A 26,009-nucleotide genomic window follows, 5' to 3' on the forward strand; every position below is an offset into this window, starting at 1 on the left:
AAATCTTTCAAGAAAAGGCACACATTGTTAATGATAAAAATTCTGCAGTAAAGTCATATGTAACAGAAATGACTTTGAGCAAAGGTCGGGATCTGATTATACATATAGTGACTGGACAGATCTCCCCCCCCACAAAGTATAAAACTGAAAACAACGGTAAACTCCAGGTGTGACTGGTGTGATGTAGGTACGTGTGTGTTTAATTTGATGTGCTAATTAAACTAAGGATTCTAAACTTTCAGCCACATTTCCATCGGGTAAAGCTGAGCCATTACTGTCCATAGACGCCGAAGGGTTTTCTTCTTGCCTTGTGCTGACAAGGCTGAGAATAGCTTTGTACAGAAACTGGTACTGCTCCTGGAGAAGAAAAGAGAATAGAGTCGGTGTGTTGTCAGAAATAATAACACTAGATTATCTTGTAACACTGTTACTCGAAATTAATTAACAGCCGATGTGTCAGTCCGTTAATGTACCGTGCTCCACAATTTACTGTGTTACTCAGCAGCTTCATTAATCTTCTGACTAATGGCTCCCAATTTAAAGCACAACACTAAGGAACATAGTACAGGTAGGGGAGAAAACTGTATTTGAAATGAAAGATTATGTGCTAAATCTGATCCTTGTTAAAGTCAATCGCAAAGCTCCCATTTGAATGGGGTCAGGATTAGGGCTACTATTTGTCTGTTGGCTTTTTTTTTGCTCCTTGAATATTTTCTCATTTTTTGCCCCCTGAATTCTAGGCAGGCAGGTGTTCTTTTCCTTTTTTTTTGGTAATTAGAGTTACTGTTTATGTTTTTGAAGACTCTGCCAAGTGTAGGAAGAAAGATAAGACTTTGTAGGAAGATTCATGGGGCCAGCTGGGCTGCAGCGTGGGCTGGGAAGGGGGAAACAGCTGGATATTGTGTGCAGGGAGAGCGGGCACAGCCAAGGGAACAGCAGATGCCATGAGAGGGCAGAGGAATATTTCAGGTTCGAGGATAGATACATGAGGGTGAAGAATTTCTGTGATGGAAGGAGTGGGGAACAGTAAGACAGAATAAATAGAGTGGGGTATGGGGTCTGGATTATTAGGTTGGACCAAGACATGTGGGGTAGAATGGGCAACGAATCTGAAAGTCTGCAGTAGGAGGATGGGAAACCGGCAATCTGAGATACAGAGCCCTGGTATTTGCTGAAGGCTCCTGAGGTAAGAGGAGCAAGGGTCCTGATGGTGCTGCTGAGGTGGGAAGAGTTCCTGTTTTCACTCCATTGTCTGCCAGGCAGCTCAGTCTGGGCCAGCTGGGCAGGGCAAGGGGCGGACACATCTGTCAATCCTGTCTCATGTCCTCTTTTTGCTGTCAAAAATGTGATAACGCTAACCCTAACGTTTCACTCTTCAAGTGTTTCCTTATTGCATCCATTGTAGCTCTGCAGCTGTCAGATTTATAGTGGGATGACAAAAGGGGCAGGATTCATAGTTTTTAACTTCTATTATAAATTTGCATTTGTACAACACTGACTTAATAAGTAATGCTTATCTGTTATACTTTTCATGTTTTTTCTTCCTGTAAGCACAGTGACAATGGTGTCAAGAGACCATTCAACAGATCACAGAAGATCAAAGTCCATTCTCAAATGGAAGACTGGGGTAAACACTTCAGGGTTTAAAACAAATTTATTTCTGCTGAATTAAAACCTTCATTTACATGACACAGTGCAGATTTTATGATGATGGTGGCAGCTCTGCACATTTTGAATATGACCACTTAATAACCACATAACAGATTTTCATGGGAAATACTTTGTTTTAACGTCCACTACAGCACCTCTGGAAGACGGTTTTGATTAATTCATGTAGAAACTAAGATGCCAGTGGTTCAGTAATGTTGCCATAAGATCTAAGCACGTTAATAATAAAACATGTAGGAAAAAATATGCACACATTTTGCTTATTACTTACAATATCTGTAAAGACTCCAGGCCTCATCAAATTTATCATCTTCGCTACCTGGTAAACATCCACTGAGTTCTCATTTTCCAGTTGATGCATCAGTGTTGTTAATGCACAGAAAGTGCCCGCTGTCACCCCTCCGTGCCTTTGTAAAGTGAAAAAAACCAAATGAAAACACACAAAAAAAGGCTCTAGAAACTGGATCAAGTTTAGACAGCTGGAGAAAATACAAAATCCAGGGTAAACTGGTAAGATGACTTTCTGTCATGTGGTCTTTACAGTTTCTGAAATAGAACTGGCCAGCAGTGCCTTAACAGAACCTTCACAGCACCTGGCTACAGCTTCTGAGAGTCTTTAAAAGCCAGTTGTATAGTTATTTCTCTATATTCCTCTTCTAACCAAAACCTGAAGGCCTCAGGTCCTTCAGTATTTCAACATTTCAGTGTTTTTGGCCATTAGTAAACAGCTGCAGAAGGGTAAGGTGCCTCATCTAAATGGTCTTACTTTTTTCAGTAATAGACAATGAAGCCCTGATTTATTTCCTCTCCTGTGCCCCACTCAAGAGTCATCTGGAGTATCAAAATGATTGAATTGAAAAGAACATTGAAGTGTGATAAAACAGAAATGTTTCTCTTGTTGATGCAGCCAGAACAGAAGCAGCAGCACTATTGTTAGGTGCAGGCTTTGTGCCTTGTTTCAGCGCCTTTCACTCTAAACGAGATGAAAGGATTGTTCCACAGAAAAAACTCAAAACAAACTGAAAGCTGTGGTTCTTACTCGTCATGTACAATCATGGGTCCATCACGGTTGGAAGTTTCCTCTTTGATGATGCTGATCAGTTCAAAGGTTTTACTAATAGGACTATCAGGATTTGGCCATTTTGGACACTGAAAATGCCTCACTTCAAGTACATAGTCATCCTAAAAGAGCGAAAAAAACATAAATCAATTTGGTAAAAGACTGACTATCTTTATTCTTATCCCTCACCTGGTTCCAGTCTGGCTCCAGCCTCCAGATACAGAATCCCACCACTGTGGAGGTAGGACTATCCTATTCCCCACGTCACCACATGACCTATAGAGGTTACACCCTCCCTGGGTGCTTCAAGGGCACCGAATTTTATCACTCATTTACCACAGGAAATGAAACAGAATGTAGGCATTACCTTTAACTACTCAAGTCCTGACACTGTTACCTGTGTAGCTTCTAAAATGAAGTCTTGGATTATGAGTTTCTCCTCATTAGACAGACACTTGTGTTCTTCAGCAATCATAGTAACTTTGAAGCTCTCACAGTTTATAGGCTCATCTTTGTTTGGCCAGTATACAAACTCGTCTTCAGCCTTTGGGAAAAAAAAAAAAAAGCAGCCATAAAAGTAAGTAATGTTGCACTCTTAAAATAAACCTTAATCCAACATAATAAATAATACGTCACGTATGTAATCAATGCAGCCAGCTAGATTTAAACTGACAGATCAAAAATTGATTGGTATTACGAACATCACATGTGATGGTTTTCAGACATCTCTGTAGGGCTCTTGCTGAGAAGACCACCGTACCCCAGCGGGGAGAGCGGCCCATACCGCAGCCAGCGTGCGCAGGGCTGCAGATGTCCGGCCGGGCCTCCAGGCTGGGCCGTGCTGCCCACAGCCCATGGCCCTGGGATAAGCTTAGTTCATGGAGTGTAACACAGGAGCCTGCAGGCAGCTCTCATGCAGCACCATGATTATGCCACCTTTGTGACCTTGGAATCATCTAAAAGTGCAGCAAGAAGTTATAATGAGACCATCCTTCCTGTTTGACAGCAGAAATGATGAACAGAGTTGTTTTCTTTTAAGAAAATCCTATAATAGCTTGAATGACAAAAATGGGGGGTAACCCTTCCATGGATAGGAGCTGCATGGCATGAGGTACTTTGGTCAGAGATTCATTTAAAGCTGCGTAACTTGGGGTTTCCAGCATCTGAAGGGAAGCAACATTATCTATAATACCCTCTATTTTACTGTGCTACCTCTAATAAATAGCATTTTAAATGATACTTTACAAAGTCTGAGTGCCTTTTTTTACAGGGATCGTAATAAACCAGCACTACCTGGCAAAACAACAAGGGCTAACTTAAAAATACATCTGGTCTATAGGAAGTGTAACATTTATAAAACATTTGATGAGACAAAAAACCTAACATTGTCTTGGTTGCACATGTTTTTCCAATCAAACAAGACTCTCCAAAGCATTTGCTTGGCTTTCCTCCAAACTTATTACCAAACATGATGCCTTCTCACATCTTGAGATTTCTCTAAATACCAACCTAAAAGCTCTCAGATATTCCCAGATATCTAGTAACCAAAAAACATATTCATTTGTTATTAAATTACACATACAGGATGAAAACTTGAGCTTCCTGTGCTGTTTAGAGTCAGACAAATCCCTGCTAAACAAGTGTTTGTTTGTAACTTTAGGAGATGAGCAAGAGAAACTCAGGTTTCGCCACTTACCCAATAATGTCTGAAGAAGCAATATTACATCTAATGTAAAAGTTCTGGAGCAAAACTAATCTTACATAATGGTTACTCCTGCTGTTTGGCTCTTTTTATAAATTATACAGGAATGATTCAATAATTCTTCATGCCAGCTGCAATATGCCCAGACAAGAATCTCCAGATTTCCATTCGATGATTTGGAGGATTTTACACTCAACACAGTATTATTAATTTTTAATTGCTTTTTGCAAAATCCAAGATTTTGTCTCATGTACTGCATATTTCAAAATGGTAACACTAATAAAATTCATACATAGACCCATAACAATCACCTGTGGAACTTACCATATTCTGGCTATCAGGAAGCATGACTATTAGCTGGGCATTATGGTCCCATATCATTCTCCAGAAATCCTTGATAGTGTGTAGTAAGGGATGCTGGGTAATAATGAACTCATTACTTTGATAATAACCCTGCAAAACAAAATCAACAGACTTGGAATGCCCAACTATTAACATTTAAAGGAAGCTTCTAGTGGACAGAGACAGAAGCCTTGAAAATAAATTGGAGAGTTGTGCCTCCTTTGGCTTCCTGCAATTATTAGAAGAACATAAAACTTGCATTACAGTATTTTCCGGATGTAAAGAATAAAATCAATTACACCGAAATAATTTTTTAAACTTAAAAAAATTTGATAAAAAAAAAAAGGCAAAAGAGATCAGTGGAGCCTTGAACAGGCAACTCAGAATGAAAAGAAATTAACTCAGACACACATGCTAATTGTTCTACATCAACCAGACTTCCAGAGGAGCCGGCAACCTGTAACAAATAATAGCACACTTTAAAGATCTACAAAAATCCCAAGCGGTCTCTTAATTTGTACAGATGTCCCAGATGAACTTCTTACCACAAAAGATAGCTGTTTTGCACTAATAGACATGATGAAGGATCGTGCATAAACAGCACTGCAGGGAGGTTCCCATCTCCTCCCTGAATGCCCAGGAAGCATTTAGTCCTCCCCTAATGAAGGGGAAAAGAATCGAAGAAAACCCAGGGAACAAAAAGCTAATGGGAAGCTGATGAGCTATGGTGCCTTGGGCTATGCCAATTGCTAAAGCTCTGTAAGATGAGCAGGTAGGAAGGCAAACCACAGTACAGCCATTGAAGATTAACTTGTTAGTTAACACTTTTAGTTCATCTCAAAACATCCTTTCACAGGTGGCATTTAGCTTAACCAGTTTTTAAAAATATGGTGGGATTTCTGGTTCTACAGATTGTTAAACTGCAATGCACCTAACCAGACTTAAGGACAGTAGTAACAGTAATAATAGTTCCAGGGGGAAGTAACTCTTTCAGGTAGAGCGACTGATGGAAGAAAGGAGCTTTCAAAATCAGGACTGCCCTAACTCGGACACATGGCAGCTCTGCAAGCAGCTATACAATGGGAGATTTGTTTTTCACCAATACAGTTAACTGACTTACCATAATATAGGAAGCATTGATGTAGTCCGTCCCTTCACCGGACAATGATGAGATACTCACTCTAGATCTTTCCACTGTAAAAAGAAGTTATGAACTAGTACGAATGTTGCAATGACTAATATATTATAGCAATTATCTCACCCATCTCATAGTAATGATAACACTAAGCTACAATAATCAGGATAAAGTGTTATCCAACCATCTATTTTGTTTTCCCATATGTAGTACTTAAATCATTTCTTCGCTAAAAGTACTTTACAGAACATTGCTCCACACCAATGCAGATGTCTGCCGTTCTTACTGAGGAAAGATTAAAGGTTTGGCATATATGGTTCATAAACATTTTGCCACCTAGAGAGGGCGATTTGAAGAAGCTTACCAGGAATGATGGATGAAGTCCGGTTCTTTTCCCTGTTGCACTGTTTGAGTGCAGTTGAATAATCACACTGCTGTGTGTTACACTGGCTCAGTAACTGAAACGATCAAGTTAAAAAAAAAATCAAGTTATTGTACAAAAGCCAATCCTTCACGGGCTGCATTACACAGAAGGGTGCCCGTATTTCAGGTTAGCTGTCGCTCTTAACTTTAGGTATCTAGTTATCTGGCTAAATCACTTAGCAGGTCATCAGAATCTTTTTTCTTCTCTATCAGTTCAAATGGTTCTTGAGCCCTAGATCAAAAAGCATGTCTTTGAAGGAAATGCCACTTTATGTTGTTCCCACGTCCAGCCCCTCATTGCTTGTTGCCATCCTGGTGTCACATCCATTTTGCCTGCACAGTTGTTTGTGTAACTTCAAATAGTTTTGGAAAACAGTAAATGTCTGTGCAGAAAAATCTGCATTGTTATACAGGCAGTATAGCTCCTGATGTGGGGCATCTATAGATATCCCAGTCATGAGCTTCTCCAAACCTGTGAGAGGAAAATAGGGCTGATGTGGGGAGTGTCTCACTTACTTATTTCAAATAATAAATTTCAAAGAGACAATACTATGAGAAGAAACAAGTGTATACACAAATATATACACCACAATCCTGTATATCTACTTATTAGGCATGAAATAAGTTTAGAAAGCAGGTTTTTCCTAGTTTTTAGAATTTTTTATTGATTTCTAGAAAAATCAACCAAATCAAAATGTTCAAAAGAATTCAAAAGACTTTTCCATGAAGTTTTGTGCTGGGCATGTGTAGCTTCAAGAAGCTGCCTGCTTTGGAAAAACAGATAGCAAACCAGGGAAGATCCATCACAATGAATTAGACCACTTTTATTTTTTTTAATCTGAAACAGTTCTTCAGTAAAACAAGACCCCACATTTTTCTTATTACTCTAATAATTTTAGCTTGCAAAGGAAGATGAGATTGAATTAGACATGTCGCTTTCTGATATTTGAGTTCTTGAAATTGGAGCTCTACATGGCTCCTGAAATTTGCACTGCACACTGTGTGTTTATATATATTTACACACTCTGTTTGTATATATTATGTGTTTTATTCTTTCATCTATGTAGGAAAGGTGGGATGCTTATTTCTCCAAGTACATGACAGCTGAGAGAAGAGTCTCTACTTTTCCCTAGGAAAAACTGGTGCGACACTGTCGGATCACTCAAGCCAGGATAGCAGCAAACTCTGTAATCCTTTGGTATGTTGTTTCTATTCTGTTGTTCTGTATTGTTCATTATCTTGATGAAACACTAGTTACTGTGCCTATGTGACCAAAATACTTCACAAAATAAATATACTAATATTATTCATAGCCTTATTATGCACTGACATTATCTACAAACTTATCTGCTTAAGTTTTTTACTTATCATCCAATACCTAATTGTAGAAAGAATACACATTGTCCTATGCAGTTCCCCTTAGAATTAACATCTCAGAGAGGACGGTTCCAATAATTAATTTCCTGTTAAATTAGGGAAAGCAAAGTCTGTTTTACCACAAAATCTGGAAAACATTTACATGTGATTTACTTCTCTGAATTCAAATTAATTTTAAAAGGCAGGATTTTCTGTGTTTTCTCTATAAGCGGACCAGTGAGTGAGCTGGACTTCCATTCTCCCCATGAGTCAATCAGCTGTTTCTCTCACAGATTCTGGGCTGTGACCTGGCTGGGTCAGGTCTTTATCTGTGGGACTAAGAGTCCCATGCATGTACATACTGATCTCCACATCTACAAGCACCAAAGTGTTCACTTATTGCCTGCTGAGGTGAAGTCTCTCTTCTACTCACTACTAAAGGGGAATATGCTGATTGACCAATATAGCCCATGACATTTTTGCCAAAATGACATCTTTCCAGACTGATGTTTTATCTGTGAGATCGTTGTGCAAAGGCATGTAGTTAGTTTTTCCAAATTCTACTTACCAGTCTATTTCTCATGCTCTTTCTTCTTTTAAATTTCTTTTTTAAGAGTTTTTTAAATTGTTTTGTTCCAACTGACTGCATGCATTTGTTAAATTCCTCTGAATTAAGGCTCAGAAGTTAAATTTTAGATAGAGGAAGCTCATGAAAGTCATGTTGAGATGACACCTACTTTTAAGTCATTCAAGCTTGCAAGGCTAAAGCTTTTCATGATACTATCTTGGAGAGCTCACCTTGAATTGTTTCTCCAGTCTGGTCTTTCCTGTTGGTCCAGGTATCAAGAGAGCATTCACATAGGCATGGATGTGAGTCTCAAGAACTTCAGTTTCTTTACTGAGTATCGCTTCGACCAATGCATCATGAATGAAGATGTATTGCTCCTAGGAAAACAAAACAAAACACCTGAGCTCTAATTATTTTCAGATACCCTTGGAGACCATGGGGTAAGCTGCCACTTCTGACATGGTCAGTATTTCTTCACAGTGTGGTGCTCCAGGGGAGTTTTCTCAAAGTGATCCTCTACAGTGGAGGCTGTCCCTCCTCAGTGACAATGCACATTTACAAGCCCAACTGAACTACACATGCAATGTATATATGATATAATACCAAATCCCCACCACCTCTCATGTTCACAGACAGAGTTAAGAATGCAAGCACAGCCTTGAGTCAAATTTTCAAGTCAGCTTGTTATGTGACTCTCCCTGCCTTTCTTGCAATAAAGCCACCACTCCCAGTGCCTACTGCTGTGCTCTATTGTCTCTCTCACATCCTTTGGAACAAGTGCTCGTGCAGTTGTTGATTACCTTTTTTTCTATTGAAAGGCCCTGGGGAATCTAACCACCTGTTCTTGAAAGCTGAAATAGACTTTCAAACGCCCTGCTGTTGTCCTTATTGTTTTCTTCTGGTCTTTCACTATTCTATATATAATCTTCAGTTTAAAGCAGCTACAGATAATTTTCCATCTGAAACAGGTTTTTTCCTTCTTTTTATTGCCTGATAGCAACTGTTTGATCAGGTTCAGTGAAGATCTGAACACCTGACAGTGGTGTTTCCTTAAAAAAATCTACGACAAAAATGCATGCCCTGCCAAGAAAGTGCTACTGTGGGAAACATGATTTATACAGACTATACAGATTTATACAGAGTACTTCCCAATAAACAGACAAGAGCCCACAGATTGGTAATTTCTAGTGCATCGCTCTAAGTGAGCCTAGTAGGGTGTATCTGTAACAACAACGGAAGGAAAATGGAAAGTCCAGTCTGGTGGCTGGTTGTGAGTCTGTCTGGTGGTGCCAAAAAGAAAACTGGATCATCTCTCCTTCTGCAAACAGAAATGGTCTCTAATAGTGTCTCACCATATGTATTTTAGCCTTACCTCAGTCTGCACCAAGTAGTTCCTTTGGGTACGTATGTGTTTCAAGAATCCAAATATGTTGACCGTCCCTTCATGCTGAATTTGCTGCAGCATGCTGTCTAACACTATGTATGTGCCTGTCCTTCCAACACCAGCACTATAAAACAAAAAAATAACCTTGAGCCTGAAGTAAAACAACAACAAAAAGAACTGTTTCTTATACATAGCTTTTTCAACAAACTGGTGTGTAGAATATAATTATATTATATACTTTGCTAAAACTTCAAAGCTGGTAATGAAGAAAAATCTTTTCAACTCAGCTTTTTCTTTGTGCAAGAATAGATATAATTTTCTCAATTGATTTTTAGTGCATCAATTGAAATAGAACTAAGGGGTTTACTGCAGGTCTGCAATTTTCAGGCTTCTGATATTCCTTAGGGTACTTCATCAAGTTTACTCAGAAAGGGTGGCATATGTCAGCATATGGACACAGTTAATGTGTTCAAGTTATTCTGTGTTGAAACACACACCACCTTAAAGGGAAGGTTGCATTATACCACTCGTTACAGACATAGGATATTTCAAAGATAGCATACTGAGGAAAACCCCGGGAAGTGACACAGCTGCTGAAGGTACATCTGTAAAATAAAAAGCTTAGTGCTCTCCAGATACAGCTAAAAGGGGAAGATATGGCTGAAAGCCTTCTTAAAAAGGGAAGATGTAGAAAAAAGGGTTAATCAACTCACTCCTGTTAGGAACTCTGACTCATTTAGATAAAAATTACTGTATTGTAAGATTAAAAACCGATTTTTTCTTTCATAAAATATCTAGGTAGGGAGTAAAAGGTCAAGAAGTCACTTTTTGCTGTCTGGTCATATATGGGAATTAGTCAGTTGTAACCACTCTCTAAGTTGAGGAAATGCTACATGTTATGGTACATGTAATTTGACAACAACACAGTGCTGGGTCTGCATGGTCCCTTAAGGGCAGATACAAGCTCAGTCCATACATGCTGATCCAGTCATCCCATTTCTTCCACAGAGGTGGCACAAAGCATGGGTACTGTGAGCTCAGATTGCTGTTATAAACTGTCTAAATGTAACATGAAACTAAAAGGTCTAGGTTATCAACACACTATTAGACACAAAAAAGTACAAAGATTACCAGACACCATCTGTTCTTGGTACGAAAGACAAAACATGAACAGTACCAAAACACAGAAATAGCTAAAAAAGTTTAATGAAGTTCCTCATATGTGTCCTCCATATAGCCTGTAAAGATAAATAAAAGTTATATTTCTAACACAAGATGACTCTCTTGAAATTCCATAGTGTATGGGGACAGGTGAACTAAAAACCAAATAAAACTGCCTACAGACAGAGGTGAGTTACACCTATGACCCAGTGGAGAGGTCTGACTGAAGCCACACAACTTACCACTGTTCACTTTTTAAAACCCCAATTTAATTGACTTATGATGTATTGCTGATCTCTCAGCCCACTGGCATAGATCTCAGACTTGGTATATTGGGCAAACTCTTATTTTGAACAGGCAGGGTGTAGATAGCAGCAGAACAACCAAAATGTAGGATTTTCATTTTCCAAGCTAAAAAAAGATTTCAGTCAGATTAGATCATCCCAGAAATAAAATATCTTCATTTGCAGCATTTGTGAGGCGACTTTACCTGTTGGCTTCCTCAGAGTCAGCTCCAGAAGGACAGAATTCATGAGGAGGTTCTCTTTCCAAATGTTCCATCAAAGGTGAGGTACTACAGTGGAAAACCAGAACCTGCTTATATATTTTACAATAACCCGGTCCTTCACGGGCATTGTGAAGTCATTCCAGGCCCTACAAGCCCTTTTTAACCAATTTTCCCTGAGCTGCCCAGTTTTAGTGAGCACTGACAGAACACCTGCCTGCACACTGCGGCACATGCAGACCTCAAACTGTTCCCCAGAATGCTCCTCCATTGCAAATGGCTGCTAGAGCGCAGAGTAATGTTAAAAACAGCAGAGTTGTACTTCAGCCAGGAATAAAGTGAGTCTTCTCTTGCGGACAGAGGTCCTCTTAGGATTACAGAGTATCCCTGCACCAAAGAAAGCATGAGCCAAAAACATCCTAACGATATAATTGCAGAAATGAAACAATGACTGCTATAAATGTATCTGGTAAGCTCATAGCAATCAAGAGAGTAGTACAGAAATGTGCAAAAAAGTAAAGAGAAAAGCATTTTTGCAAAAAAAAGAACATAGTGCAGAGCAGCATCATCTTGTTTACAGCCATTATAGAGATTTATAGAAGTGGCACAGGCAGTTGATTAGTTGGCCTCACCAAGGACAGAAATACCAGCTAAGAAATTAATCTTATTCAATCAGGAACTGTTACATGTGAGAGAGTGATTTTGCTTAACCCACCACTGAAAAATTATTTTTTCTGCAAAACAGAAGCAGGGTGAACCTTATGGCGGTAAAAACCACACCTGCAATGAACCACAACAGGCCCGACAGCGTGGCGCTTGGCGTGCGATGCCTTCCGCACGAAGGTGAGCACGGGCAGCGTGTATTCCGGAACACCCATGTCAGGCCACTGGGTATAATGGTACTGAGTTACTATGCGTCCACTAGACCTCCCTTTCTGGGAACCCTGCAAGAGAAAAATAGTTCTGTATGTAAGCAGCCCACCTTTGAAAGGCAGCTCTTCATTATTTTATTTATGTACCTGATAGTTCTCGAATTAGTGTTGCCCCTATTTAGTTACAACATGCCACCTTACTCTGAATATTCCAGCTTTCAAAGAGAAGACAAAGGGCCAGTGCTTCTGTCCCATCATCTAGCCCACTGAATGGAAAAATGACCTGGTGCTGTCCCTTAGAAAGTCATAGAGAAAGATTAAGAGCACTGGAGGGATAAGAAATTACAGCTGCTTTTAAGAGTCACCAGCCATTCCTGGCATTCTGCTCCTCTGTTGGGCAGGATTCCTCTCACCCAGCTTTGGTGATCTGCATGGGAAGTAGCCTTGTGTAGGCTGCCTTCCTAAGCTCCCTCCCTCCATGGCAACTCAGAGGCAGGGACGCCTTCAGACAGCAAGTCATCTCATTCATAGATTGGCTCCTAAAATAGGCAGAATAAATTACTTGACAGTAAGTGCATTGTGCACTAATTGTACAGGGAGGCTGAGAGACTAGACATCTAACACTGAGATGGCTGAAATAAATAAAGCTTTCAGAATCCCCCTCAAAATAGCCAATGTCATGCAGCTGAGGTGAGAGCATGCTGGTTCTGATTACAGTAAAACAAGGTGTGGATTCACCTGTCCTTAAAAAGGAAAATGGACAGCTGAGGTGGATAATTTAATTCATACTCCATTTTCTACTAGCTGCTCTCTTTCTGAAAATGTACCCTCCTGCTCACCAGGCAGGCGAAGTCCACAGCAGTTCTCCAGTGTGATCACTGCTTTCTCCCTGATGGTCCTATATCTCACCAGGACTACAGGCCAGTGTCTTCTCAGTTTGTTGACCTGGTCAGATTAACTGAAGTGGACGGGCATCACGGCTGGCTGAGATCTACAGGGTTCAGCTTTATGTATACAACAGAAAAGAGCTGCCGACTGCCTTAAAAAGTATTCTGAGCAACGTTTAACACTCCCTTTTGCCCAACTATGTTTCCAGGATGCCACAAACCTTTTTGATCTTGGTGTTTCTAAGAGTAAAATTCCTCACAGTGTAATAGGCAAGTACATGAACACTCTTCTGAGTAACTAAGAAGTTCCCATATTCTTCACTACCTTCGGCAGGCCAGTACTGGTCACATTTTCTCTGTTAGAAAGCAAATGAAAAATAGAGAAAAAGAGAAAGAAAACAAAATGTCAAACTAGCAAGGTGAAATGTTCAAATTAAAGATCAAAGTCAATGACAAAAACATACAGAGACTCTCAATATACCCAGTTTATAATAGACATGATCTTCAGCACAAGAGAACAAATATTATGTATTTTATGCTGTAAAGAGAGATGGCTGTGCAAGGACACTCTTTATTTGTAATACTCCAAAAAAAGAGAGGTTTAAATCATGTTATCAGAGTTAAAGGGCTCTATGGTTGTGGAACTTGCCATTCTATAGGCACTCCAAAGAAAATAATAGATAATCTACAGGAAAAATAGGAAGACATTCACGTCAGTAGAGTCATATGTGGCTTTTGGTTGGTTCATAGCATGGGGAGGGTATATTTATACCCGATCAGCAAGTGATCTTGTGTGTGGCCAGAGTGTAAAGTAGGGAGCTGTGATGTCCAGCCTTTTGGTTGGGCAGCCATACAGCCTTCTCTAGGAGTACTAGAAGAGCACATGTTTACAGCACGGCATTATAAATGATGTGGTACCCCCAGTGCGGTCCTCACCTGCATTTGCTGTGTCTGTATCATCTCATAGATGCTTAATAGGTCATATGAGAAGACTTACATGCATTTCAGGCATTGCTGCCAGTATGTGGCTAGTGTGATGCGACGTCCCCTGTGACCCCAGGGTCCATGTACACGCCTATTGCATAGCCAGAGAAATGCACATCCTGTGATGGGGTTTAACCCCACTTTTTCTCACTGGGAAAATGTGTATCTAGTCGTGTGGCAGGAAAGGTCCCACGGGTCCCACGGGCTGTTAACAAGGAGCAGCCAGTGTATCCAGAAAAATTCACCTGAACTATGGCCTTCCCGTTTCCAGGGACTAAGGCATTGCTGAGAAAGAGAATGACGGAGAGCAAACTGCTAGCGGAATGTGGTACAAGGTCTGCAGTCTGGCCATGCCTAAATATATACAACAAGTCTTTTTTTCAGTATAAGACAATCTTCTGTAGTTACACCATGTTATTTTCAAGACTTCAGTTGTTGACAAGAGTTTAAATGTTTTCTTTAGTTTTGTAGTACAAATCCTCATCTTGAGACTTCTATAGCCAATTCTAGAACAAGCAGCTACTACAAACTGTTGCATTTAGCTTGATAAATGCCTAAAGCAGATTTTTAAAGGGGGAGAAAGGAGTCTGCTAGAGGTAGATCTATCAACATCAGAGAAATAAATAACACACAAAGGTACTCATACCCTTCCTTTCTCAACAAGATTAGTTATCATCACAATAACTTCTACGTTATGTTCCCATATCATTCTCCAGAAATCTTCTGCTGTCGATTTTAGGGGTCCTTGAGCTGCAATGTAGGCTTTTGGCTTGTTGTAGCCCTAAATTGAAATACAACAAATGACACTTGTCAAACCACAGTCTGTGAGCAAAAGGAGGTTGGGAGGAGTACACGACATTTTACGTATCTATTTTTAAAGAATCTCAAAAGCTTTAAAGTACTTTCAAATTTATAACTATCCAAATTGCAGAAACACCGTAGCACCAGATGACATATGAATGCAACTGTTATGTCAATGTTTATAATTCCAACAAATAGGATGTATGTTCAAGTGCCTGTGTTCCGTCAGAATGTTGACATGATAGTAATTATGAGACATCTGTTATGATAGTGGTTTAAAAAATGAATCAAGATCATTCGCATGTAAATTGCTGGGTAATGACAACTGAATAAATGGTACCTCGGTGAGGCTCTCAGCCAAATGGCATCTTTCTCTCATGAGATTATCTCAGACAGAAGAACTAACCACTTACCAAAATGAATAAAAGAACAAACATTCAGATGCGAAATGCTTCTGAAATGACTCAGAAGCAACAGAGCATTTCTTGTTTCATAAAGCTTTTCACTAAGCCACAACTGCTACAATAATAAGATGGATTCAAGAAAGAACTGGAGTTTTAACTGCACTTTAACTTTGTAGGCTTAATTTAGATGATTAAAGTTTTTTTTTTTTTTAAATAAAATATGCAATATTAGTTTTTTTTGTTTGTTTTTTTAAGTCTGTTCACCTCCATACATCAGCATTTACAGAAAACGCTGACAGATGAATATGTTGGTAGGTAGAAAAAGGCACTTACATCAACGTAGTTGGCATTAATGTAATCAGTCAGTTTTCCATCCTTTTCTGTAAGCTGTGCTAATTTAACTCTAGTATGATCATCTGTAGTAAAACAAGGGAGATAATAAGCATAGTTTTCTGCAAGAATTATATTCTTCCTATGAGAAATCTTTTTTAAAAATACTGAAATGAATTTTTACTATACTTAAGACTAATGCAGTGACAATCACATATGCAAACATCCTATGCTTAGGTATGAATCAGATTCAAAATTCTAGTTTCCTGAAAAATAAAATAATGAACCCAAGGATTCAAAGATTCAGAATTTAGCTGCCTGAAGAGAAGCACCTGGGGTCAGTTTAGGCACTGGGACATATTTCTCTAGAGCCGGGGACCGGCATGGCTGCGTGGTGTCCTGGCTGCCCTGGGATGACTTGATTCAGCTCCACGGGGCAATTCTTGCTACTTGAGGTGCCCTAAGCTGCTTGTGCATTGCCCTGTGATAACACAGCCTCTGGGTTGTCGCCTTTTGTACAATCAGGTGCAAACACAGAGTGGCAAAGGAAAATCCCTGACTTTCCTTCCCTCTAGGGGTACGTTCAAAGAGTTGGAATGGGATTTCCTACTGCTGGTTTACACTGTCTTCTGCCAGATGGGCTGATTCTGTATCTTTTTATGTTAAGCTTTAGTGATGTTGAATGCTGAACACATATTTAATTTAGAGCTTCTTGTTACCAGGACAAAGTTGAAATACTATAGAGAGTTAAGAAAAATATATTAAGCCACCAAAATGATACAGAGCCCAGAGGCAACAGCTTCAACGAGAGCTTAACAAAACTCAGTAGATGTGTTTTAGTAAAGAAAATCTGGGATAGTGAAGAAGGGCAACACAATGGGAAAACGTGTCCTGGCTAATGAAGCTGATCTTGTGGCAGGGCACAATACTCCATAAAACCAGTACATTAATATTTATATATGACAGTAAATATATCCAGGGATTGTGAAGCTCCTAGAGAGGATAAATCATCATTATTCCAGATCAAATATGATTATTTTGGCAATCAAAATATCACTTCTTTGGCTTTATAATGGAATTATAAAGAAATCTCTCACCTCCCTTTGGGTCATCACAGAAGAGACAAATACTTCTTGCTAACACATGCTCATCAAAGCAGCAAAATGCCAGAGGACTGACTTGAAGAGATGTGAAATATCATGCTGCTCCTCTCCAAGCACTTTGCTGAACAGTACCCGGAGCTTTCAGTGCAGAGGTATTTTTATTTTCCTTTAATAACATATAAATCTATATTTGCCTATAAACATCTCTGAAACAAAACACCAAGTGATGCATTTACTTACAAGCAACAATGTTTATGTATCGATTCTTATTCTTGTTGTCAGGATGATTAGAGCTGTCTGATGTAATACCTAGATCTACAGTACAGCTCTGGACTTCCTAAAAAAAAAAGTATGTAATACTTTAGTAAGTACTAAGATACATTAAATGTCTTAAAATACAGTTAAGTCAGCACAAAAAGAACCACAGCCGTATACCCATTTATCTATGATATTTTACAACTACTTCATTGCTAAAAAAATGCAGTGAAATAATTCCTTACCTGATAAAACTCTTTCAGTGTCTAATGAGGGAATGAATGCAAAAAAAGTAAAAAAAATCAAATTCCACAGCACAGAACAAATGGATAAAAGTGTTTATATAAATTACAATTACTATATGGAAAACAGTTATGGTCATGCAATATACATCTCCATAATAACAACAAAGCTAATGTAACTCTTAAATGAAACTAGAGGTAATTTTCCTCTTAGAATACAGCATCTGCCTTCCTATCATTAGCTTTAATGTTAGACCTGGTGAAAGTTTATACATATGAGCAACATCACTGACTTTAGACAGATTATCTATATATTTAACTGTTCGTTGGATGTGTTATTGGTCCTTATAACTGCAGTAGTTTCTCTGGGCAATGGCTTTGCTGTCTTTGCATCCAGCTGTAAAACCTCCCCCGGAGCAGGAGGGTTTGTTGCTGACCTCAGGGTGCTCTGGCAAAGGACAGCGTTACAACTCGCAGTCTGTCACCAGTTTCTCAATGAACCCAACATCTTTACAAAAAAAGACAGAGACAGGCCTGAGAAAACAGGCATAAAGTCTATAAAACTCACTTTTTTTTTTAATTAATTGTATTGATTAGCTGACAGGAAACTCAAGCACTTATAAGGTCCTCATTGTTAAGTAGGAAATACGTTGTCATGACTAAAAATACTATAATAATGTTTTCCAACACTTTTAGGATTTATTTTAATATTAATCACCTTCACATTCAGCTATTTAAATATATATATGAAAAGTGGTTACAAGTCTGAAAATTAGATTTTAAATACCAGTTGTTTTAAAGTAATATAAATAAAAACCTGAACACCCCTGTACTCTCCTCTCCAAATGTAAGCTGACTCTGCAGAGACAATGATTATATTAAATTTTTCCATTTCTTCTAAGTTCTTTATTGGTAAAGAAAAGACCAGGACGCTAATTTGGGGGTAGTCTGTAAAGCCAAAAGGCATCTCCAAGACATGATAAAGAGACTGAGCTTTTGTAATAGTTCAAACAAGCATGAAATAGTTGAGATGGTGTAGGTGTAGCTCAGTGAGATGCAGCATATCTGGTGTTTGCATCACTGCTGCAATTTAGGAAAAGAACAATTTAGGCTGAACAACTTGATTTCTATATTGCCGTCCCCTCTAATGGTGAAAGAACTTTGTAACCATTGTATTTACACACAGTCCTTCAATGTTTGCTCTTATTAACTGCCAGCCCAGCTGGAGCCCCGTCCCGGCAGTGTGTACACACACGTGTAACAGTGAACAGGTACTGGACATTCCCAAGTATCTACAAGTTTGTCCCACAATCAGGTGGATATTTGAACATTAAATTAATTGGAGAAGAAATGCTGCTGAAGAAGGTTAGGTGAATGGCATGGTATTTTTTTTTTCTATTAGATCATAATACACTGGCTGGGGAACCAAAAGCAAACCCCGAGGATGCAAAACTATGAATTTCTTCACTTTCAGTATTGTTTTTGCACTAGGAACATTGCCATCATATTTTAAATTAACAGAGATCAATTAAAAAACTTCCTTCCATCTCAACTGACTGATTTTGTTAGAAATCCTTGTCAAGAATCTTAATAGCACAGCTTTAATTACAGAATTTGAGTTTATGATATTTATTTTATGACTTAAGTTAGAACATATTTGTCGTTAAATTGCTTGTAATGCATATGAATGTGAAAAACAATGAAGTTCACTAGTTAGACATGGTGATAGTAGCATTATATGATGAAAGCATATGCTTCAAAGTTCTGAAATACCTCATGTGAACCATATATTTTAGGACAGGAACTGTAAAGCTTTCACGACTACTTAGGAAGACTAGATTAGCTCCCCTGTTAATCAGAAGTCTTGTCAAGTGTACTCATTATTACTTCCATATTTTTTTCTCTGTAAATGGAGCAAACAAATGTGGGTAGCTTCTGCAAATTCAATTGGCATTAGTGTTGGAAACCCTTTAGATCTAAAAACTGTATCTGATGAACCATAGAGATTGCATTAACTTTGCAGAGTCTATTCACACAATCATTTAGTATTTTACCACAGTGATAAATGTTGCCATTTGCATGCCAGTCCTGTTAGCTTTTACAAATCTCCCTAGCCCTTATGCATAAACAGTCCTTACTGGGCTCGCAGTACTCGTATTTACATGCGTTTATGAAATTGGTCCCCAAGCCAGAATGTAATACCCAGTTCATTGTTTCCAGGCATTTGAACTTAAAATTATTTGTATGTGCTAAGAAGAAAGACGACATCATAGAGCCATACCTCAAATTCTTCAGAAAAACCATTACTTGCATGTAAATCTGCAACATGTTTTGGAAAATGCTTTATTGGAATTGCTCCAACATCATCTTAGGGATGGGAAAAAACAAAAAACATATTTATGAAGAATAAAAAGCGAGTGACATATAAAGAAGTTTATACGTAGGCAATCCACACAACATTCTGAAATAGAATTTTTGGCATGAACTTTGGGTATACAGCTCCCACAAAAATAGAAGCACTCTTTAACATCATTAACATTTCTAAAATCATTCTCTAACACTTATACATTTCTAGATGACCATTTGCAAAGAAGATATAGAAAATGCCTTCCTATGTCTTGCTCTGTCTTTAAACCCTCAAAATCAAGGTGCCGACTCTGCAAGATGCTGAGCTTGTCTGTAAGCTGAAAAGCACTCGGAACTACCTGTGAAGTCAACAGGAAATGGGAGGATTGGGAGTTTACTACACGATGTTCAATGGGAGAGGTAGGAGCAGAGCTCTGAATAACACTGGTAAAGAAAGGATGATCAGGCAGAGGAGTCTGGGTGCTTTGGGCTGATTCGTGTTGCATTGGGACTCTAATACAGTACATGGACTGGCCACATAGTCCTGAGCCAACTGTATGGATGCACCATTATACCAGTAGCATAATTTCAATTCATGTGTTGCACATTTGCATTGGCATCCCAAGGAAACAACAACTAATTTTCATCTTTAACTGCATGAGTGAGTATTTCAGTAGGCATTTTGCCCCCATACTCCCCTTGGTTCTGATTACCTATTGATAAATGATCTTATTTCTGATCCTGGGAGTACTGACTGCAAATTTTCCCATTAGGTTTCAAGTGAAAGATTCAAGTTTAAGACTTTCTGGATACTCACAAAGACAACTACTATATTCTTAACCAATAAATGCAACTTCTGGGTCCTGATACTGAGTGTGAATATTCCGTCTGATGTTTATATTTCAGGACATTTCAGTTTTACTTTACACAAATACAGAAGAACACTCTTGCATAGAACATGCATTAGAGATCATGTCAAAAACCTTTGGGACTTTTAATCTGCTCTTTCCCACAAATATGCTATGTAAACAAAGTCATCTCTTCTGTTAATTAATTACCTGTTAAAGGATGACATTATTTCACCTCCTTTTCTTTCTGAAGAATACTATTATTTTTTTCTTTTTTTTCCCCCAAAGCCTTTCATGGATTAAAAATATGTTTATTTCACAATCTGTAATTTTATCACTGTTCCATATGAGAGAGAAATATCAAAAACATTGAACAAGGACCTGTTATTTACATGAACAGATGTTCAGCATTTAGGCCACCTAACAAATTTAGCTTTTAGTTACGAGGAATTTGTTGATTTGTATTGAAATCCATCTGGTCTTCCACTTACATGAACACAATGAATACAAAAAGTGAATTTATCTAGTCAAGCCTAGGAGAAGCTGAACAAATGTGTAACATGCTTCATAGATCAAACCTGGCATAAAGCGTTTATTCTAATGATATGCAAACACGAAACCAGAAGGGAAGGTAGATGACCCTAAGGGTGAGGACAGTAAGGGACAAAATGATCTCAGGTTTGGTGTTGTTGCTGTTTTATTTCCTTGTCAATGCTAATCTCCCAATTCAATCACTTCTGACTCCAGGAATACATTTTATATCTGAATGGCAGGTATCACTTGAAACTACTTAAAGGTTGATAGTGGGGCCTAATATTACCCTGTAATTCATTATTTGTTCTAAATGTGTCTTTGAATTACGCTGCGAAGTGCCAGGGCATTTTTTGTGAATAACTGAAATTCTCCTATCTCTGCCAATGAAACCCCACAAAAGGAAAACTTAATATATACTGAGATCTGCAGAGTGCGCTTTTAGTCATAATAGTCATAATAAAAAATTAAACTTAGCAGTTACAAAAGGCTCATCTGCTCTGTGCTCTTTGCCGGTATTATACTATGGTTAGTCTCAATTGCTGTAAAATTACACTGGTGAAACACTTGTCCAAGAGAAAACACAAAACCTGCTCTCTTGACATCTGTTACACACAAAATAAAACAAAAATACATCCTCAGTGCTTTCAACTTTTTCCATAAAATATTTTATGTATCTTTCAGTCAGAAACACTTTTCTCTTTAAGTTAATATTTTGGAAGGAAAACCTTCAACATCTTATTTTAAGCACTCAGAATAACTGTAAGTGCAATTCTGTCTTATGACAATGGAAAACATTATCTCCCTGAAGTGAGCTGGTCAGGAGGAAACGCAGTAGAATTATACAGCTGTGCTCCAATATAGTTAATGATAGAGAGTGAGAGCAGAGTTTTCCTATAACGATTGCCACTTCACATTAGTACATAATCACGTTTTCTGAAATCAAGCTATATCCCTGCCTATTAACCATTTAGAAAAAGGTTTATGCATCCCCTACTTATAGCAATCAATACAAGAGGCATCTAAAGATCCCTACAATTCAGTTACAACAGAAGCTTAATGTTCTGGATTTATTAATCGTGTTTACTAGTTACCTACACAAGGGCTGATTCTGTTTCCCTTAGTCATTCCAAGAGAAACCATCCCCTTTTGTACAGTTTGCAAAAGCATTACTTGTTGAACAAGATATCTTTCTATCATGTGTGAAAATGTGGTTCAGGATCTGCTGTAGATTTAATCTATTTAAGGTACTTTTCATTCTACTCAGATTGAAGAAGCTGGGAGGGCTGCATGTGCTCCTCTGATACCCTGAGGAGGAAACAAAAGTAACAGTTTCTCCAAATAACGGTGGTCGATATGAAATCAGAATATGCTAATAATATTCTGCACTTAGGTATCATTTTAATGAGAGACTCATAGAGAACTTTACTAGTAAATGTGCTAGTAAAATCTATCAAAGAAAACATTGTAATTGAAATGAAATGCGGATAGATGAGGCACATATTGGTCCTGCTGTTAAACAGAATAGGTCATGTTCTATAAAATGTGACAAATTCAATTAAAGGAAGAAATACAGCAGACTACGTTGCCTGTGTAATCCTCTACTTTGTGACAACGAACCAGAGTTATTTAGTATAGCTCTAATTTCTACACCAGAAGACTTTTCTAGTGAGGCTACACCTCAAATGGCTAAAAGGCACAGGGTATCGGTGAGACAACTCTGTGAGGTGAGGATATTTCTCTTCTGTGTTACCTACAGGAGAGAATATTAGTAACGCTAATCTCTGCCTCCATCAAGTGCACTTGTGTTTATTAGTACAAGAGGGAACAAATCTGGTTTACAGACATTACAGTATGTGAAGAATTAATATGGACACATACAAGGCAGGTTCTTCCAACAGCTGACACCAATCCACAGAACAGTTGACAAAAATATACCTGAGACTGGGAAGACTGGAGCTGGGGGAGCAGAAATCACTCGAGGTGATGTATTATCTTCTAAATAAAAGTGAGCAGTCTGGAAACATTTCCTAGAGAGGAAGAAACGTAAATAAATATTGCAAAAATAAAACATTACCTGAGACCTTTTGGAATTCTGGCATTACTGAGTAAGAAAGAAAATCACAGTTTTGAACATCAGTTTTACATGGAGTGTCAAATACTACTGCTACAATATAAATATTCCCCTAATACACCACCAAATTATGCATACAACCTGAAGACACTACATTAACTCAGTATTATACAGATTCATGCATCTTTACCTATACCAGGGGCAGAAGACAGAGCACACATCAGACATAGCGAAAGCTGAAAGAGAATCTCTGCATCAGGAGCTACTGTAGATGCTGCACAACAGTTCCAAGTATAAAAAATGCCATTGTCTTCCTTGCTTATCCAAACTGGCACACATAATTACTGTTCTCTTTCACGTGACTATGCTAGCATGAAGATGGAGCAACGTATGAGATTACTTCTGGTAATTCATCGATAGATCCTACTGCAGACACGGAAATGCAATAAAAGACAACATGCCCTGTAACACATGAAACGGTGGCTCCGGAATTACTATGACTGGAGCTAAAGCATTTTTTTGGTAATGTAATCGCATCACTGAGGGGCACCTTAACCAAGGACTTCCTGAAGCTGACAGACTGAAACAGGGGAATTTATAACTCCAGGAGATGCTAGCTTTGTTGCAAAAACATTGAAGGATGAATACAAATTGAATGAACCTTAACTATGACCCTCAGTGTTATTTGTATCTATGCTGTAATCCAGATGTGAAGATAATAAGAACAGCATCTGTTAAGAGTCCAAGCTCTTCAAAGGACTAAATAACCAACTGCTGCTGTAAGCATTGCAAAGCCTCCTTAATTAAAAAATCTCCGTATGATTAGACAGGCTAATAACAATCTTTACTCTGGGTCACTTAATCTATTTGAATTATTATTCCTTAGTCATTAAATTTAAAAAGAAATATATGCATCAGGAAAATTTTAATCTAATTTTATATTTACAAGATTCTGCTTCTTCAAAGCTGTTGGCTGAAGCTATTGTATGATTGTTTGCTATTTTGTGTAATCACTGTTATTTTACATTCTTCTATACTGTTCCTGTATCACTGCACTAATGAAACCCCTCATATAATAGAAAAGAAATAGAAAAGAAATTTTGAAGCTACTTTGAGGGACAGGGAATATGTGGATGTTGTTATTCTTTCCAGAACCATTAATGTATATCATAAAGTCTTTGGTAAGCTTATTTGAATTAAGCCTTTGGGAAACATGCCCATACTCTTGGAATGTGTTGGGAATTTTATGCCTTTGTACAATGCAGATCCTCTTAAAGCATAAGAAGAAGTGGGCAGCTACATCAAAGGGAAAATTGTGGCATGCAAAATAGTTCTGATGATTCACATGACAAACACATTTGGATTCCAGCTAGAATCCTCTAAAAGTAAATTTGTGATGATCATGGAGGAGACTGGGCTTTGCATGACATGTTTGGAGTAAGACTGTCCATTATGTACTTGGTTTTACTTAGAAATTGCAATTTTGGATGCGACCAAGAAGACATTCAGGATGTGCCTGAGAACATATTCCTAATTTTTAAAGAGGCTCTGACATTAGCACTCCATAGAGTTAGCAGGTGCTGAGGTGAGAGAGGCTGTCTCAGTGCGAGTATAATACTCGAGAGTCTCAGGACTGTGTGCGAAATGTCTGTGAGAGGCTGGCAAGTATTAAAGTGCTTCAAATCGCTAAACACTTCAGTGAAGTCTGGCCCTGCCTGCTGGGTACAAAGAATACTGATGCGTTATGTTTATGAAAAACAGTACCAACCAAACATGCCAACCAGTCTGACACTAAACCTTTAAAAGCAAAATACGTCCTCCCCCTGATGCCTGCTGCTTATGAACAATGATCAGACATGAAGTTTGGAGACTAACCTTACACAGTTTTGTCACCTCCTTGCTTGAGAAAAGGTTGAGCTAAAAAGAATTTAATTAGCATAATGGCTTTCACATCTAAAGCAGTACTTAAAATGTCCTCATAATATGCCATACATTCACTATCCCTCACTGAGCTACTGTATCTTTAATCTTTAACAAGTTAATTGTAGCTGAAAATAAATTACACCCTTAGCACATTTGGGAGACAAATTCATAGCAGCTGACTTAACCTGTAATAAGACTCATAAATAGGCACTCCATCTGCTTCTGTATCAGCAGTGAAAGCCGCCATGACTAAACCTAATGTTAATAACCATGTCTTGTTAATTATCACTTGTTGTTAATGAAAAAAGTGATGACTATTTCAAACTTCCAGACAAAGGTCTCATCACTCAATGTTAACCTGATTATTTAATTTGCACCTTTCATCACAGCATTTAGATCTTCAACCTAAAACCGTAATTTGTAATTTAGACACCGCACTTCTTCAAACACACACTTTATATATGGAGACAGTGCTAAGCCATTGAGTTAATTAGTGTCTGTGTCTGTAGGGGAAGCTGTGCAGCAGCCGCAGCAGCTCTTTGGAGGGGCGCTAGATGTGAATGAACACTTACATGTGAATAACGTGGGACAGGGCTCTGCCTCAGATTGCAGAGGACATGGTCTTCCTGGCCTGTGGGCCCTGGACCCTGGCTGAGGAGATGCCCCTGATGGGGCAGGAACTGCTCAGAGCCTGAGTGGGACTGTCACCGAGGCAGGTGACACGGTGTGGAGCTGTGTGTGTGTGCCAGTGTGCACATGTGTGCAGAGAGGGCATCGCTCGTGTCGGCCAAGAAGGGAGATGAACCTTAAGAATCAGAGGCATCTGTGACAGGATGGGTTTGCATTTCCACTGTGCGTCCAGAACAGTCTTAGAGGCACAATTATTTCTTTCTTTGAGAATTTCAGGGTCTTCTGTGCTCACAAGATATCTCCCAACAGGTATTGCCAAACTCTTATTAGAATTTATTTTTAAATTGTTCTGATCATTTAACAATCTGATGGCTCCAAGGATCCTTAAATGGATCCTCAACAGATCTAGTGATTCAAATTATTCCATTTTTAAATGGTTCCAATTAATTTTTAAGTGCTCATCAGCTGAAATTTT

The 26,009-nt window shown here is 38.6% G+C and overlaps 1 protein-coding gene across 1 annotated transcript in view; it reads right to left on the reverse strand.

The window, feature by feature from the left end:
- Nucleotides 1–216: 216 nt before the first annotated feature.
- The window catches only part of PTPRZ1 (protein tyrosine phosphatase receptor type Z1), a gene marked incomplete at both ends in the record, with an annotated part of 139,889 nt that continues 114,096 nt past the window's right edge, over nucleotides 217–26,009 (reverse strand). Inside the window, 16 exons of the mRNA XM_082076361.1 lie at nucleotides 217–357; nucleotides 1,940–2,075; nucleotides 2,708–2,850; nucleotides 3,126–3,272; nucleotides 4,755–4,883; nucleotides 5,893–5,966; nucleotides 6,272–6,365; nucleotides 8,485–8,631; nucleotides 9,627–9,762; nucleotides 12,085–12,248; nucleotides 13,285–13,419; nucleotides 14,694–14,828; nucleotides 15,586–15,668; nucleotides 16,926–17,022; nucleotides 19,464–19,549; nucleotides 22,846–22,937. Of these exons, the coding sequence (XP_081932487.1) occupies nucleotides 217–357; nucleotides 1,940–2,075; nucleotides 2,708–2,850; nucleotides 3,126–3,272; nucleotides 4,755–4,883; nucleotides 5,893–5,966; nucleotides 6,272–6,365; nucleotides 8,485–8,631; nucleotides 9,627–9,762; nucleotides 12,085–12,248; nucleotides 13,285–13,419; nucleotides 14,694–14,828; nucleotides 15,586–15,668; nucleotides 16,926–17,022; nucleotides 19,464–19,549; nucleotides 22,846–22,937 (1,939 nt within the window). The remainder of the gene's footprint in view (nucleotides 358–1,939; nucleotides 2,076–2,707; nucleotides 2,851–3,125; nucleotides 3,273–4,754; nucleotides 4,884–5,892; nucleotides 5,967–6,271; nucleotides 6,366–8,484; nucleotides 8,632–9,626; nucleotides 9,763–12,084; nucleotides 12,249–13,284; nucleotides 13,420–14,693; nucleotides 14,829–15,585; nucleotides 15,669–16,925; nucleotides 17,023–19,463; nucleotides 19,550–22,845; nucleotides 22,938–26,009) is intronic.

The sequence above is a fragment of the Streptopelia decaocto genome (assembly GCF_964273445.1).
Source record: "Streptopelia decaocto genome assembly, chromosome: 1".
Lineage (NCBI taxonomy): Eukaryota > Metazoa > Chordata > Aves > Columbiformes > Columbidae > Streptopelia > Streptopelia decaocto.